The sequence below is a fragment of the Plecotus auritus genome, assembly GCF_963455305.1.
Source record: "Plecotus auritus genome assembly, chromosome: 2".
Classification (NCBI taxonomy): domain Eukaryota; kingdom Metazoa; phylum Chordata; class Mammalia; order Chiroptera; family Vespertilionidae; genus Plecotus; species Plecotus auritus.
In genome coordinates, this window is record NC_137771.1 from 192,373,370 (window position 1) to 192,390,845 (window position 17,476).

General features: G+C 34.7%; 1 protein-coding gene across 1 annotated transcript in view; it reads right to left on the minus strand.

Moving 5' to 3' along the window:
- Nucleotides 1–2,746: 2,746 nt before the first annotated feature.
- Nucleotides 2,747–17,476, minus strand: part of NAALADL2 (N-acetylated alpha-linked acidic dipeptidase like 2) — a gene marked incomplete at its 3' end in the record, with an annotated part of 846,771 nt that continues 832,041 nt past the window's right edge. Inside the window, exon 14 of the mRNA XM_080654263.1 lies at nucleotides 2,747–2,945. Coding sequence (XP_080510389.1) covers nucleotides 2,747–2,945 — 199 coding nt within the window. The remainder of the gene's footprint in view (nucleotides 2,946–17,476) is intronic.

Genomic DNA, 17,476 nt, shown 5'->3' on the forward strand with positions numbered 1-17,476 from the left:
AGCTAGGTATGTGACTCTATCCAAGTTTCTTAATCGCTTTGGCTACAGGTATTGCAGCCCATGGGGTGATAATGCTTTTCCTGGCTGAAGATAACATCTTAGGGCTTAGACCAAAATGTCTCTTAGGATTCCTTTTGCCTCCAGAATACGTGCTCTTCCACAAAGGACAGTGTGTACCCTTCTTGATCCCAAGTTCCAGTGATGCAGATTTGGCACATTTTCTTAGCAGAATAACCATTTATGGTTTATTATATCTAGACACAATTCTATGTATGAAAGAGTGTGTGAATTAGCAGGCACCCAGATATCTCAGTAAGAATTTAAGCCTATTACCAAATCACCAAAAACACTTGCTATTAACTTGCAAAGGATTTTATTTACTTGGATCTATTGGGAAAATTAGAATAATATAAATTTGGAGGAACCCTGAAGTAATCAGACCTTAGCAATAATGTTCTTGGTTAAGAAGTTTGTTGCAGGCAAATATATAGAGCAGCGTGTATAAAACTGGTGGACACATATTTTAATTATGATTTATCTCTTAAATAGACTAATCTCTTAAATAGACTAATAAAATGTGTTATTCCACAGTTAACTTCAGTTCTCTATATATTATATGATATATCAAATATCATATAACTTCGAAGTAAAGAATACATAATATTGAGATTTTTATCTGTGCAATGTGGTTTACCCAAGTACACAATCATTAAACAAAAATGTACAAACAAAAATATTTTGTGCTTTCAATGCTCTTATAGACTAAGGGAGTGAATTTATTCAGGATTTTGTTCTAAAATGATAAACTATAAAACTGATCGTTATTTGCCTTTGCTTTAAATTCAACCCCAAATTAAGAACTGGAATGAATGCATTAAAGCTTGATTAAATATTTAAGATCCTTGGGTACAAGGCATTCTATTATTTGGCCCCACCCATGTCCATATGTATATTCTCATCTCTTCTTTGCTGTTGATTTCGGTGGAGCAAGGAGGGGAGGGGCATTGATGTTGAGGTGTGTAGCAGCCTGGTCCTTCAGTCCTTTCCTCAACATGGCAAATATTTTCAAACAAACAAGTGTATTGGTTTAAAAAAAGTCAAGCAGTTTCATTTCTTATGTAAAACTATGTGCACACAGGCAATTTGGATGAAAGTGGATTTCTGCTTGAATTATCTAGCTAATTGCCTCAATTCTCTTCTTTGCCGTGAGCATATAAACATTACTTAGGGTAGGAACAGCCGAGCCTTATAAATCAATTAATCAATACTGATTAATTCTTTTCCCTCAACTTTAGGTTTCCTTTAAAGTAAGATTAGGTTTATGCTCATCCATAAAAAGCAAAGATTTAGACACACAGGCGCTGTCTGCAATGTTGCTTTGGCCATGTATAATGGGGAAGTGTGTTTATTGTGCTGGGATAGAGAAAAAAGTCACATGAAATATTCTGAAAATATGTTTCCTCAGGGGATTTCCTTTATCCATTATCAGAAGAAAAAACACTTAAATCAATTCTCAAGGGCAAGCTAAAAGTTTAAACTGTCACCTAAAAGAATCCTAAGGTGTTGAGGACTCATGGATGTCAGGGCCAGTCAATGACAATGTCACTATGCAGTTTCATTTTCCACAAGAGAAAATAATTGGTGTGGGAAAGACATATTCATTCAGCAACACTGTTTTTTCTGCATAAAATTAGGATTATGACTATTATATCTATATTCACTTTTAGTCACAACTAAGAATAAAAAAGAAAAACATATTGAACGTTTCCTCATAGATTTCAGGAGCTTCTTCCATTGATCAAAACAACTATTTCTTTCATAGTAAGTCCTTTATGTCAGTGGCAAAAATAGCAATTTAATGCTTTTTAAGATACTTGGGGTTTTCAAAGAATGTGAGATGCTTTCATTTTAGAATAGTTCTGTTTCAGGGCTTCCAACAGAAACAACACAAGAAGAAATTAGAAATATTGTCTCCCTCATAAGACATATATCACCCCTCGATTTTTATAAAATCAACTGAGGCAAATTAAGGGTTTCAAAGCTTGTCACCTTATAAGTTGTTAGAAAAAATTTGCATTTAAATTGCTCTGTGCAGCTACCTGGAGATTTTTCCCTGGAATGTTTATGGCTCTTTTTTTTTCATTAATACTTACAAAAATACAATTTCATAACCAGTGTATTACTACATCTAGTTGTGTTATAAACAGGCACTTCATTTCATAAAATAGAAACATTCAAAGTGGGTTTGGTCAACCAATCACTCAGTCAGAATACTTGAATTCTTCATAATGAATACTTAATAGTGAATTAATTTGCAACCATATCAACCCTCCATTTCTATTGCAGAAAGTAGGTCATTAAATGCTCTAACATAAGGAACAACTTCTGTTCCTATGTGCTTTATCCATAGAAGTGAAGATTGTCCAGAACTTCTTGGAACGCTTCCCCCCAAATATTTCATATATATACATATATATAAAAATACAGTAGATTTCTTTTTAATAGATAAATCTTAAGTATTATTTCAATAACTTGCTTTTGCATATTCAGAAATGCAGATATAAGAAAAATATTAATTGTGCAAAATGCTCTTTTTATATATGTCTATTAAAAATACAATCTAATAATAGCTTTAGATTTGTATAAAAAGCCATTGGGGGGGAAGTCTTCAATATCAGAAAGTCTGATCAGATTAGAGCTTTTGCTTGAGGAATTGTAAACAAACTTTAAAATGCTGAGAGTTTTCTCAGTTCTTTCCAACCAAGACACTGTCGAACACATCAAGTCCTGCTTTGAAGTAAACCTGAGCTGAATCAATGCTGTGAAACACCTTTGACAGGGCTTCTTGAAAGGTCTCATTGGATGCAAGAGACTTGCAGCGCTCCCAGGCCTCCAGGAGAATTGAAAACTGGCTTGTCTTCTCATCAAGGTGGTACAGGATGTTTCTTAAAAAAAAAAGAAATGTGTAAATGATTCATCTGCAGTACTATTTGTATATCAAACATTATAATGAATAAGAAATAGTGATATTTGCAATAGGTAAATAAATGATAAAATTATAAAATACCATTTTTCAACCTCTAATGAATTAAGGAATATAAATACTGATCATCAAAAGTTTCCCATAGTGATGAGAGAGAGTGTGACCCAGACATTATGTACCTCCTGATGGAAGTACACCACACTATTTATAAAACAAAATGAAGTATTTTGCTAACAATACTGCCTCTGAATTTGATGAAGCTTCTGAATCTAATCTAATACAAGGGACACAGAACTATGTTAAGTGATATCATGGTGTGTCATTAGCAACATACAGACTGTGAGAAACTCTATAGGACAAATGATCCAGTTTATTAACAAATACATTATAATAAAAAAATAGGTGAAGGAGGAATCTTTAGACCATGGTTTTGTGACCTTGTGCTATGGACATCTGATGCTGGATAATTCTATTTATTGTTTTTATTGTTTAAAGTATTACAAATAGTAGTCCATACATCTTTTTTTTTCCAGTTGACCTTTCCCCAGTCTCCCTTACCCCCTGGCACATGCCCTCATCCCCCTCCCAGTGTCTTGAGTCCATCGGTTATGTGCTTATATGCATGCATACAAATCCTTTGGTTGATCTCTTACCTCCCCCGTGGCCCTCCCCAGCCTTCCCGCTGTAGTTTGACAGTCTGTTCGATGCTTCTCTGCCTCTGTATCTATTTTTGTTCATCAGTTTATAATGTTTTTTTATTATCCATAAATAATTGAGATCATGTGGTATTTTTCTTTCACCGACTGGCTTAATTCACTTAGCATAATGCTCTCCAGTTCCATCCATGCTATTGCAAATGGTAAGAATTCCTTCTTTTTTATAGCAGCGTAGTATTCCATTGTATAGATGTACCACAGTTTTCTAATCCACTCGTCTGCTGATGGGCACTTAGGCTGTTTCCAAATCTTAACTATTGTAAATTGTCCTGCTATGAACATAGGGTTGCATATATCCTTTCTGATTGGTGTTTCTGTTTTCTTGGGATATATTCCTAGAAGTGGGATTACTGGGTCAAATGGGAACTCCATTTTTAGTTTTCTGAAGAAACTCCATACTGTTCTCCACAGTGTCTGCACCAGTCTGCATTCCCACCAGCAGTGAAGCAAAATGGCTATCATCAACAAATCAACAAACGACAATGCTGGATAATTCTTTATTGTGGCAGCTGTCCAGGCCTCCACTCACTGCATACCACTAGTTGTCTCAGTCAGTTTGGGCTGTTATAACAGAATACCATAGACTTCTCACAGTTCTGAATGCTAGAAGCCTGAGATCAGAATGCCAGCATGGTTCAGACCACCAGGGTTCTTGGTAAGAGGCCTCCTCCTGATTATAGTATCACATGGCCTCCTTGGTGGTGCACACAAAGAGAGATCCCTCTGTCTTCTCTTTTTATAAGGGCATTCATCCCATCACGAGGGCCCCACAAGTATAACCTAACCTAACCTAATTACCACCCAAAGGCCCCATCTTCAAACATCGTCACATTCTGGGAAAACACAAAAGTTTAATCCACAGCAATTGTTAAAATCATAAATGTTTCTAGACTGCTAAAAGTATCCCTTATAGGCTCAGCTTCCTCCCTGATTGAGAACTATTACTTTAGACTAAAATAAACATGTCAACCAGTGACAAAGTAAGTCTTTATTCAAACAAACTAAAAAATGAATAGTAATGTGAAATTGAATACTGAAGATTTGTTAATACTAAGGAATTGTTTGTCTTTTCGGTGTGATGATGGTATCAATATGTTTATTAAAAGTGCCCTTATCCTTTAGAAATACACACAGTGATGTTTGTAAGTGAAAGGTTATCGTGTTTTGGATTTGCTCCAAAATATTTTAGATGAAAAGGAGGGTGGAGTTATGGACAGTATAGGCAGAACAAGATTGACCACTAGGTAATAGTTGAAACTGGGTAATATAATTCAATATGCTATTCTAAAGACTTTAATGTAAGACCCAAAACTATAAAAATCTTAGAAGAAAACCTAGGCAGTCAAATCTCAGACATTTCTCATATTTTTTTTTCTGATACATCTCCTCAGACAAGGGAAACAAAAGAAAAAAATAAACAAATTGGAATAGATCAAACTAAAAAGATTTTGCACAGCAAAGTAAATCATCCACAAAATGAAAAGACAATCCACTGAATGGGTGAATATATTTGCCAATAATATACCTTGTAATTAATTATTTATTAATATCCAAAATTTATAAAGAATTTATGCAACTCAACACCACAAAGAACCAAACAATCTAATTTAAAAAAATGGGCAAAGGACCTGAATAAACACCTCTCTAAAGGGGTTGTATAGATGGCCAGTAAACATATGAAAGATGCTCGATGTCACTAATCATCAGATAAATGCAAATTAAAACCATAATAAGTTATCACCTCACAGCTGTCCGAATGGTTATCATCAATAAATCAACAAACAACAAGTGTTGGCCAGTATGTGGAGAAAAGGAAACCCTTGTTCACTGTTGGTGTGAATGTTAAAGTGACTGGTGTAGCCACTGTGTAAAACAGTGTGGGGTTTCCTCAAAAAATTAAAAATGGAACTGCCTTATGATGATAGTGATTCCACTTCTCAGAATATATGTGAAAATACCTAAAACATGGATTCTAAAGAATATATCTACCCCTCTTTTCATTGCAGAACTATTTATAATAGCTAAGATTTGGAAGCAGTCCAAGTGCCCTTGAGTAGATGAGTGGATAGAAAAACTGTGGAACATTTATACAATGGGATACTATTCAGCCATAAAAAGGAAGAACAATCTTACTTTTCAAGACAGCATGGATGAACCTATAAGGTATTATGCTAACTGAAAAAAGCCAGTCAGAGAAAAACAAATACCATATGATTTCATTTATATGTGGAATCTAATGAACAAAAAAAAAATAGAAACTGACTCATAGATACAGAGTACAGACTGAGAGCTGTTAGATGGGAGAGGGGTTGGGAGGCTGGGTGAAATAAGTGAAGGGATTAAACAAAACAAAACAAAACCCTACAACTCAGACACAGACATCAGCATTTGATTAGCAGAGGGAAGGGGAGTGGGGGCAGGCACAAGAGGGTAAAGGGGGTACAAATAGTGATGGAAGGAGCCAAGACTATGGGTGATGAACAAACAATACAATATGTACAGATGATGTATTATAGAATTATAGACTTCAAACCAATTTTTTTAAACTAAAGTAACCCTAATAAATTCAATAAAATATATAAAAAATTAAGCAAACATATATAGTAACACAAATGATTTAATAGTTAAGGTATTTCAAGAATAAAAAGTTTAAAATGGGGGAAAAATCAAGATGGCGGCATAGGTAAACAATTGAAATTGCTGCCTCACACAACCACTTCAAAACTACAACTAAAAGACAAAACAGACATCATTCAGAACCACAGGAAGGCTGGCTGAGTGGAAATTTTACAACTAGAAGGAAAGAGAAAAGCACAATGAGACTCCGAGGAGCTGTGGAAGTAAAGTACAGAGGTACGGAGGCGTGAGCACGGAAAGGGCTGGCAACTGCGTATGTGGTTGTCTTTCTCAATCGGGAGGGAGACACAAGCTCCTGACTAATCTGAACTCCAGTTCTGGGCAAGACTCTGGGGACCCAGACTCATACAAGAAGAAACTGGACTATCTGGCATTGGGCGGAACTCGAGGGTGGCTTTCTCCCAGAGGTGCTTGCAGCAATTACCATGGGACACTGAGACCTGGGACCTCTTAGGGCAGGGCTGAGGGTCAGCCATAGCTGTTTGCTCCACCCTGTTGATTCTCTGAGACCCTGCCCCACCCAAGCTGTGTGCAGAGGCTTTTGCATATTAATGGCCTGGCCCTTTGCAATCTAAAATTACCTAACAGACTGCAGCTGGGCCAGAGAGACCCAGAACATCCAAAAGAAGGCCCAAGGCCCCACAGCAGCTTGCATAGCTTCACAGCTGGGCCTCATCTGGGCAACTCCAAAACCCAAACAAAGAAGAGGAATCTTCAGAACTCTCTGTAGTTCCTGCTGGGTGGCTTCAGGCAGAGGCTAAATTAGCACCTCCTTGGAGATCCAAGAGCCAGTGTACCCAGGGGTCAGAGTGGGACCATCCAGATTACAACTCCTCAGAACCATAAGGGACACACTCAGGGGGCAGATTCAGTGAGCACCAAAGCCCCACTGAAGCAAGTTTTGCCCCATAAGGGTGTCTCTAGCACAGAAGTTCTCCCATCGTAGACACAGCTGATCCTCACAGCCAATTGGCCTGGAGGTCAATTCCTCCCAGTGATACCAACAACAATCAAGGCTTAACTACAACAAGACTGTGCACACAGCCCACAAAGGGGTGCACCAAGAGTGTCCACCTCAGGTAACTGGGGAGGCTGAGCCACTGGGCCCTATAGGACACCTAGGACACAAAGCCACTCTCTCAACACAGGGAAGCAGCCAAAATGTGGAGACAAAGAAACAGGTCACAAATGACAAAAATGGAGGAAAGCAAACTACTGAATATAGAGTTCAAAACCATGGTTATAAGGTTTTTCAAGAATTTTCTAGAAAAGGCCGATAAATTTAGTGAGAACCTCGAGGATATGAAAAAGGACCAACTAGAAATTAAGCATACACTGACTAAAATAAAAAGTAATATACAGAGATCCAACAGCAGACTAGAGTATTGCAAGAATCAAGTCAAAGATTTGAAATACGAAGAAGCAAAAAAGACCCAACTGGAAAAGCAAAAAGAAAAAAAAGAATCTAAAAATATGAGGATAGTGTAAGGAGCCTCTGGGACAACTTCAAGCATACCAACATCCGAATTATGGGGGTGCCAGAAGAAGAGAGAGAGCAAGATATTGAAAACCTATTTGAAGAAATAATGACTGAAAACGTCCCCTACCTGGTGAAAGAAATAGACTTACAAGTCCAGGAAGCACAGAGAACCCCAAACAAAAGGAATCCAAAGAGGACCACACCAAGACACATCATAATTAAAATGCCAAGGGCAAAAGACAAGAGAGAATATTAAAAGCAGCAAGAGAAAAACAGTTAATTACCTACAAGGGAGCACCCATCCTACTGTCAGCTGATTTCTCAACAGAAACTATGCAGGCCAGACAGGAGTAGCAAGAAATATTCAAAGTGATGAGTAGCAAGAACCTACAACCAAGATTACTTTACCCAGCAAAGCTATCATTCAGAATTGAAGGTCAGATAAAGAGCTTCACAGATAAGAAAAAGCTAAAGCAGTTCATCACCACCAAACCAGTATTATATGAAATGCTGAAAGGTATTCATTAAGAAAAGGAAGAAGAAGAAAATGGTAAAGATAAAAAATTATGAACAACAAATATATATCTATCAATAAGTGAATCTAAAAATCAAGTGAATAAAAAAATCTGATGAATAGAATAAACTGGTGAATATAATAGAATCAGGGGCATAGAAAAGGAGTGGAATGACAATTCTCAGGGGGACAGGGTTGTGGGGGGTGTGGGAAGAGAGTGGACAAAAATCATACACCTATGGATGAGGACAGTGGTGGGGGGGTAAGGGCTGAGGGTTGGGTGGGAACTGGGTGGAGGGGAGTTATGGGGCAAAAAAAGAGGAACAACTGTAATAATCTGAACAATAAAGATTTATTTAAAAAAATTTAAAATGTATTTCAGTTATTTAATCTTTTAACAAGGACTCCTTAGCACAGTTATTATACTAATTTATTTTTATACTGATTTACTAATAAAAAATAAATTAGTATAACTATATTTAATCAGTTTTCATAATATTTATATTTTAAATTCTCTCCACTTTATCCATGTTCAATTGTAAATCATTTTGTAGAAAATATATTTTCAGAACTTATGAATGTAATATATATTTTCAAAAGCTCTACCAAATACTTCCATTCCTTGAGGGCTCAGCATGCTGATAGTCAAAAATACTATCACATTTGTTATCTAGAAATGTCCCTAAATGAATTGTACTAGTGCAATTAATATATTATATAGAGCATGTTTAATGATTATCATGCTGTTGCAGTGACTTTTGTACATTTTTCAGAACCCACTAGCATGAAACACATTTCTACCTAACATTTTATGGTTATTTAATGTTAAATATCATTAATATTATTAATATTCTATTTAAGGATAAGGTGATATTAATAAAATATGCTTATAAAGGTTGCAGGATTAATCCTTCCATGACAATTCATTTAAGCCTGAGCACAGGCTCTAATATAGTATGAAAACGTTCAACCATACTACTGTAAAATATCTAGCAGAGAGATAATGTGGAGGAGTAAAATTACACCTAAAGAGAATGTTTAGGTTGAAAGCACAAGAAGTGTGATTATTGTTGATTTTTTTATTAACTGGAAGGCAATACATATATTTCCTAAAGACCAATGTAATGGAGTCTGTAATGTGCCAACATTTGCTTTTTCTAACTAGGAAGCAACACAGTAACATATTTTTAAAATGACTGTAAACAGACCATGTAAATAGAAATGAATCCTTTTTTTGGCTTGTGAAATTCTACAAGGAGCTAAACACATTTTCCATATGCTACATGCATCAAGTAATAGGCTGTGCAAGCTATTATGTAAGATAAATACTCATATCCATTTCTACCCAAACTGGATACAAATCAGCATAAAACTACAGATACTGATATTTTAGTAGAAAAACAACAACAGAGTTTTTCATCATAAGGAAAAAACTTTCATTTTGGGTAGCTGCTGATATAACTGGAGTTAGTTGATCTTTATTATAATAGAAACTTTTCACCTTTATAGATTGCTTTACCTTAAAAGAAATTGAAGATACCAAAGTTATCTTCTTTAAATTTTTATGAGAAAGATAATTTCTCCTACTGATTTTCAGAAGTAGCTCATCTTTTCCTATTTCTCCTTGTGTACTAAAACCCACTCATTGCTTATATAAAATAAATTTCTGCATTGAAGCCCTTTTCCAAAAAGTTCCTTCACATTACTTTAATTTTAATATTTGAATCAGAGAAGAAAAAACAAAACCCAGCCATGTTTTAATATTTAATCACATATATTCCTATATATTTCTTAGTTCTGAGAAATTTACTCAAGAATCATTTCTGAGAAGCAAAACTACCATTGTGCAATTTTTTGATATGCAAAGACTTCCTGCCTTTGAAAATATTTTAGTTAGATCAATGCTTCCAGTGAAAGTTTCTAAGCCAAAATTCTTTGTATTTCCATGTAATGTCACCAAAATTAAAGCTCACTTAAATGGAGGTAAGATTTCAACAATATACAATATACTATATCAGAGTACCAAACATGTCTCTGTTTCTCATTTATGGACCCATATGTTTCAGATTAGATAGTCAAAAGGCACATATCTAGAAGGAAAAAAAAAAGAGTGACAAGAGAAAAAATACATTTGAAGAGATTTAATGTTAAGTGTCTGTCCTTCCCAACCACAAGAATTATATTCCTTAGTGAACCACTCCTGATCTTATACATACCTGCTTTAGTCCAATTCAGAAAAGTTTCCTTGAAGAAAGAATGGGCTGTGTTATTTAGTCAATAAATCACCATCCTATTTGCATACACACAACATGTATCTCAGTATGGTGTGTAGAGACATCAGACCTAATTAAAATATTATTTAATTGAAATCATTTTAGTAGTTATCCTGTTTAAAATAACATTAATTCCACCCTCATGCCTATCTTCCCTCATCTGTAACAATTTGCACTTATAAATGTAATTCATATACAGTCATCCTGACCCACACACAACACAAAGACTACTAAAAGGAAAGTGTAATACATTATTGATGACACTAATGAAATTACAGCACACATCACTCATTTTAATGGGTCTGTTTCAATGACACATCATGGTGACCAGGAAAGAGCAGCACCAAATTCAGAAACCTAATTAATAACTCCCGGCAGCATCAATGAAGGAGATGAAGCATCTTTACTCAACTGACAAATCTTTTCCACTCAGCAATGCAAAAGGAAACTAAAGAAAGTGAATTTTGAAATAAAGGTATCTAAAGTCTTCATGAGTCATTTCCTTGAATGTAAATTAGCAAATTAATGATGGAAATGATAGCCTCTTTCAAATGTCTCTTCTTATATTCGTATATGGGCACAGGATGCCACCCAACCTAAACTTGAATTAACATTCATTATATCCCATCTTGAGAAACTCCTAAATAAAATCACACTAAATAATAAGTCATGTCTTCCAAACTGACTGGATATACATGCTGAATGCAGAGAGAAAAGGCCAACTCAATTTCTTGCAATTGTTGCTAACTCTTCGCAGGGATTATACTAACTGTACCTTACAGGTAATAGTGGATTACTATATTTATATCAACATTAGAAAATATTATTTGATACTATGTTCATGAGAATTCACAAAAGACATGACTATACTCTGTATACCACAAATTTGAATTTGGTCTATACTAGCAAATGCAAAATGAGAATTAAGACTATTGTTGATATGGTCAAGCTGTAAACTCACTACGCAGACAACCTTGGCAGAAATACGCCTGTGGTAGATTGTTTGCAATAACGGCTATAATGTCTCTCCTTCCTGTATGTGGACCACTTCAAAATATGACTTTGCAGATCTTTTTGTCAAGAGGTAGGGTGTATTTCCCTACCTCTTGAATCTGGTTTGACCTTAATATTTGCTTTGACCAATAGAATGAGGCATATGTGTTGAGTCTATGCCTCAAAAGGTCTTTCTATTTCTTCTCTTCCTCTGGGATCCTGCCCAGGCACTATGTAAACAATCCTGGGTTAGCATGCTAGAAAAAGAGAGAACACAAGGAGCAGAGAGGAACTGTTCTGATGAGGCCTTCCTGTCCTAGCAAGAGGCACTGGTTACAGACATAAAATCAGCCAAGAGATGTCCATTGGACCAGAATTGCCCAAGTGAATTCAGCCTAGATGGCCATATTAAAGAATTATGGACAAAATATATAGTTGTTTTAAATCACTGCATTTTGGGATGATTTTCAATGTAACTATAAATAATTGATATAATTCGGTAGTTGTTTTTCTTCCCTTTGGGGGAGGAAGGACTTACATTGCTGTAGGCATCTGTTCTCTATTCTTTATTGATACCATTGTTAGAGCACAATATATGATGTGCATTTAACAGTTCTTTAAATGACTGGCTAAATTCAGAAGACACTTTTGGAAAATTGTGCCAAACAGTCTACATGAGGTATGCATTACAAAGTTAGGATACCTGTGTCAATTCATTAGAAGTTTTAAAAATCTGCTTTTTGGGGATTTTTTTTTCACTAAACAAAACAATAAGTTAACCATCACAGCATCATACTTTTTTTTTTTAAACAAAACGTGGATCAATTGTTGAAATACAGTTCAAGAAATGTCTGTTTCTGTTAAGATTACATATAAAATATAGCAGAGAACAGTAAACAACTATATTCTATAGTCAATGTCTCAAAACTACAATTGTTTCTCAAGAGAAAGTTTTTGAGAAAGAAAATATCTCTTCAGACAACATTTAAAGCATAGACTTTTTGAATGGTATAGTGCTGAATGATTTATCAACAAAGAAAATTTCTATTTCTGCACTCAAAACTGTCAATTATATCAAAAGAGGACATAGAAGTCAGACAAAGATTAACTCAATCTTTAGCACCTTCCAGAAGTTGGAGAAGATGGTGATACATTTGACCACTTCTTATTCACTCTCATGTAATTGTTTTCTTGTTTTTATTTTCATTTCATCACTGTTGTTTTTCTTTTATTTTATCTCTAATTACCTGTGTGACCTAAATCTCATTATCTAGATAACTTTTTTTCTTAACGTATTAGGAACTCCTTTTCTTTAGTATTTCAGATTATACTCATCAGCAAGTAAGATCTGTCTCCCTCCAAGGACAACTTCATTTGAATGCTCTAGTCACTTGGCAATTAACATAATATCCTTTAATCTATGTACCAAATATTTGCATTTGACCTTTTTTCTTTATTCTTTCCTTATCTTCATTACCTTTAGTAAACAGCAGTGCTGAGGACACAAAATGAAACAAAATAGGTAATTCAGCTTTTTTTTCCTTCATTTATTTTCTGATTCCACTGATGAAAAGGATGTGAGCTATTTGTTTTGAAAAGTTCACTCCAAAGCCAAAAGTTTATAATTTAGGCTGTGTCTATTTAAACCAAGTGAGTAATTGAGCCAATATTGATTTTTTTTTTACTTTATTATAACAGCCCTTATTAATAATCTAATATAAGTAAGTCACTGTGTTAGGTGCTCAGGGACAGAAAAGAAAAGTTTAGTTTATGTTGAAAGCCAAGCACATAATGAATAAATTAAATTGTTATTTTAATATAATGCCCATATAATGCATTTAGAATGCTACCTAGTATGCAATAATTTATTTTTATATTTTATAAGAGTTTTCACTTTATCCTATGTCTATATTAGACTATATACCTATTAGTCTATGTATATATTAGTTAGAAACACTGCTTTGTAATAAATGTCTTTGTGTATCTTGTCCCTCTATTTCATATACACTTTATGGGCATATAGTGCAAACCCTATAAATATTCTATGCAATATTTACCATATGTGGGATGGTTTGTGGGTAAAGCTCCAGGGGTAGATCCTAATGGGATAACCTGGTTCCTCTGATTCCAATTGCCATAATATTGATTCACATAATACAGTCTTAATTAAGTCAGCATAGGTAATTCTTTAACCAAATGGATTATTTCAGCAATGTGTATAAGACCAAATCTCAGAAATGAAGTTTGGAGAGAGACTTTCTGTAGGATTCTAAAAGCAGTAGTTTCTTGTTTTTCTAAGACAGCCAAAAAGATAATTCATTTCCTCCTTTATGATATTAAGGGTATGGATAAAAAATCTTTAAATTCAAACAGAAGAAAAATCAGCCTTCATAGAAGGCAGAGCAGAGAAATAAAAAAATAAATAAACTTATTGTTTAATTATTTCATAGAGATGCTGAATCAAACAATTGAAAATCTGTTCTTCCTGACTCAATTATGTGTCAAACTATTTCACTCTTTAAGCTAATTTGAGTAGGGTTTTATGCTATTTTCAATAAAATGTATCTATATATACATGACTTGTTGAATGTATAGTTATTAACAACATATAGTTTCCTTAATAACTATAGGTATTTTTTTCACCAGAAGAATTTAGGTAATACATATAATTGACATTTTAAAATGATTGTATTGAGGTAAAAACTGCATGATTTCTCTTGAATAGCAAGTGTATTATTCAGGATAATTTGAAAAATTCAAGAGCAACAGAACATTATAATGTTTGTTTAATTTTAGCTAGAAGAAAACATCAGTACAAAGTAGAGTGATTGACCTATTGAAGCTCTGAACATTGATCTTAAAGGTTAAAGTTATTTAATAGAGTAATGTTTTAATGTTAAATTACTCTCAAAACTAAAAAAATTACCTTTCACATTTTATAGAATTGTTTCACATGTTAACTTACTAAATATTTACTTTAAAAATGAGACAAGAATAATATTTTAAGGGAATGCTCTCATGCTGTTCTCTCAGCTGAGCAAATACTCTCAGAACTCTTTGGAACATTTCTATCTATAACTGCCTTTGTCAGCACAAAGAAATAAAATGCTGTGGTTTATATCTGTAAACAATGGATCCATATACAATTTACTGTGCAAATTAAAAAACTAAAATCATCTCATTTTGAAGTCCTATTAATTTTTTCCAAATATAAGTACTATGTAGGCAAATTTCTATTGATTATGTTGAAGTTGATTGTAAACAAAATGCAGAACAAGCATTTGACAAAATTCAATATCGGTTTATGATAAAAACTCTCAAAAAAGTGTGTAGAGAGTGAACGTACCTCAAATAGTAGAGGCAACATGAAAAGGCCACAGCTAACATACTTAATGGTGGAAGACTGAAGTGTTTTCTCTAAGATTATGAGCATGACAAGGTGTTGACTCTGGATGCTTTTATGCAACCTAATATTGGAAGCCTAACCAGACAATTGGGTAAGAAGTAAAAAAAAAAAAAAAAAGGCATTCAAATTGGGAAGGAAGAAATAAAGCTGTCACTATTTGCAGATTACATAACATTACATTTACAAAACATTAAAGACTACATTAAAACTTGTTAGAACTAACAAATTAAGTTGTGAAATATATATCACACATATGCGGAATATTGTATATTATTTATGAAATATGTTATGTTATTTATATTACATTTATCTTATATATTGTTAAATTCCATAAATATAATCAAATATTTAGCCATAAGAATGAAATCTTCCGCTTTGAAACAACATGGATGAACCTCAAGGGCATTACGCAACATGAAATAAGTCTGCCAGAAAAAGACAAATACTGTATTATTTTTTCTTATATGTGGAATGTAAAAACACACACAAAAATTACAATGTCTTAGACACAGAGAACAGATTGATGGTTGCAAGAGTCAAGGGATAGGGCGTGAGAGAAAGAGGCTAATACATTTTTTTAGTTTAAATAAATTGAATATTTTTGAAGTCCATATTGCAAGCAAATAGTGGAAATGTCAATTCTTTGCTTTGGTAATTCTAAACAAAAATACATTAATTCTCCCCCTGAGCCATGGGTGACAGAGGGTTGAACAGAATCTTGAGTTACCCAATTCAAAGAAGGTATAATTTGGTTAAACTAATTATGTCTCACTTAAGGATAAATAAATTTATTGAAAGTGCGTACACTAAATGATCTCACTTATAAGTGGAATATTTAAAAAAAACTTACAAAAACAGAAAACAGGTTTGTGGTTGGGTAGAAATAGAAGAAAGCACACGGTAATGACTACATTAATTTAATTATATCTAGAAAAGCTAGGAAGAAATTGAAAGAAGTTGATAGAAATTAAGAAAATGCAATTATCATGGGAGCTCCTTCCTAAAGTATTTATTAAAAGTACACATGGTATACAAAAGAATTAGAAAAGCAGTCTCAGTTCAAAAGAGAATTTTGAGTTTCACATTAAATGAAGAGTCGTTTCAGAGCTCTTGTTTTCTGTGTATGTGGCTAACATCTCAAAAATAACACAAAACCCTGAAGTTAAAGAGTTATAGCATTTTTTTTCCTTAAAGGACTCCAAGATGGAGAACACATTTCAAATAATTTTGTTTTATCTTCCTTTCCTCAGAAGATGGTGAAGATCATTTGTCTAAAATGTGAAGAAACTCAAAAGTGATATACTGATAAAGATTTGAAGGGACATCATAGAAAACTATGTAATTTTATATTATTTTATTTTCCTTTATTACATTAGACAATTCTTCACCTTTATATAATTACTAGTGGCCCGGTGCACGAAATTCTTGCACGGGGTGGGGTGTCTCTCAGCCCGGCCTGCATCCTCTCCAATCTGAGACCCCTGTGGGATCGGGCCTAAACTGGCAGTTGGACAACCCCCTTGCAATCCAGGACTGCTGGCTCCTAACTGCTCACCTGCCTGCCTGCTTGATCACCCCTAACTACTCTGCCTGCTGGCCCTATTGCCCCCAACTGCAACCCCCTGCCTGCCTGCTCACCCCCAACTGGTCCCCTCTGCTGGCCTGCTTGCCTCCAACTGCCCCCCCCCCACCAGCCTGATCACCCCCAACTGCCCTCCCCTCCTGGCCTGATCACCCCCAAATGCCTTCCCCTCCTGGCCTGATCACCCCTAACCACCTCTGCCTTGGCCCCACCACCATGGCTTTGTCTGGAAGGACTTCTGGAAGGTCTCATGGTCTAATTAACATATTACCCTTTTATTAATATAGATAGGATATGACATACTGCCATAACTATAACATATGTACCAGTATTACTCTTTGAGAATACACACTTCATGTGATAGGAAGGCATCTAATACATTACATTGTATATGTTGTAAGTAGTAGAAAATACTGTATTCATAGCAATAATATACACCCTGTGATGTCCCTTCCTGATTTGGGAATGGTTCCCCAGTTCTTTGAACGTTTCCTGGCCCCTAATGTTTTTTTTTTGTTGTTGTTGTTTTTGTCATTCAGTGTAACTTTATGCACTGTTTACTGCACATGATTTGAGGTCTTTAATTTCTAACCTCCAAAGATTCAAAGGACTATTTTTTCCATGAAGTTTATCGTTAACATCAGTGAATTCATGTATTCATATGTTTTTATTGTAAACATCTAAATTATTAACATTGTCATAGATCCTGAACTCATAAGCATGGACCATGCACAGGCTGGCAGCAAGCCAGGAAGCCACTCTGCAAGCAAACAGATACTCTGCATAAGGAGAAAAGTCATAGCACAACATTTAATGTCCAACCTGAGTCACCTCAGAATGTTATATATATTGACTTCTTAATTCATATAGTATCAGGAACCCAACTGCTTGG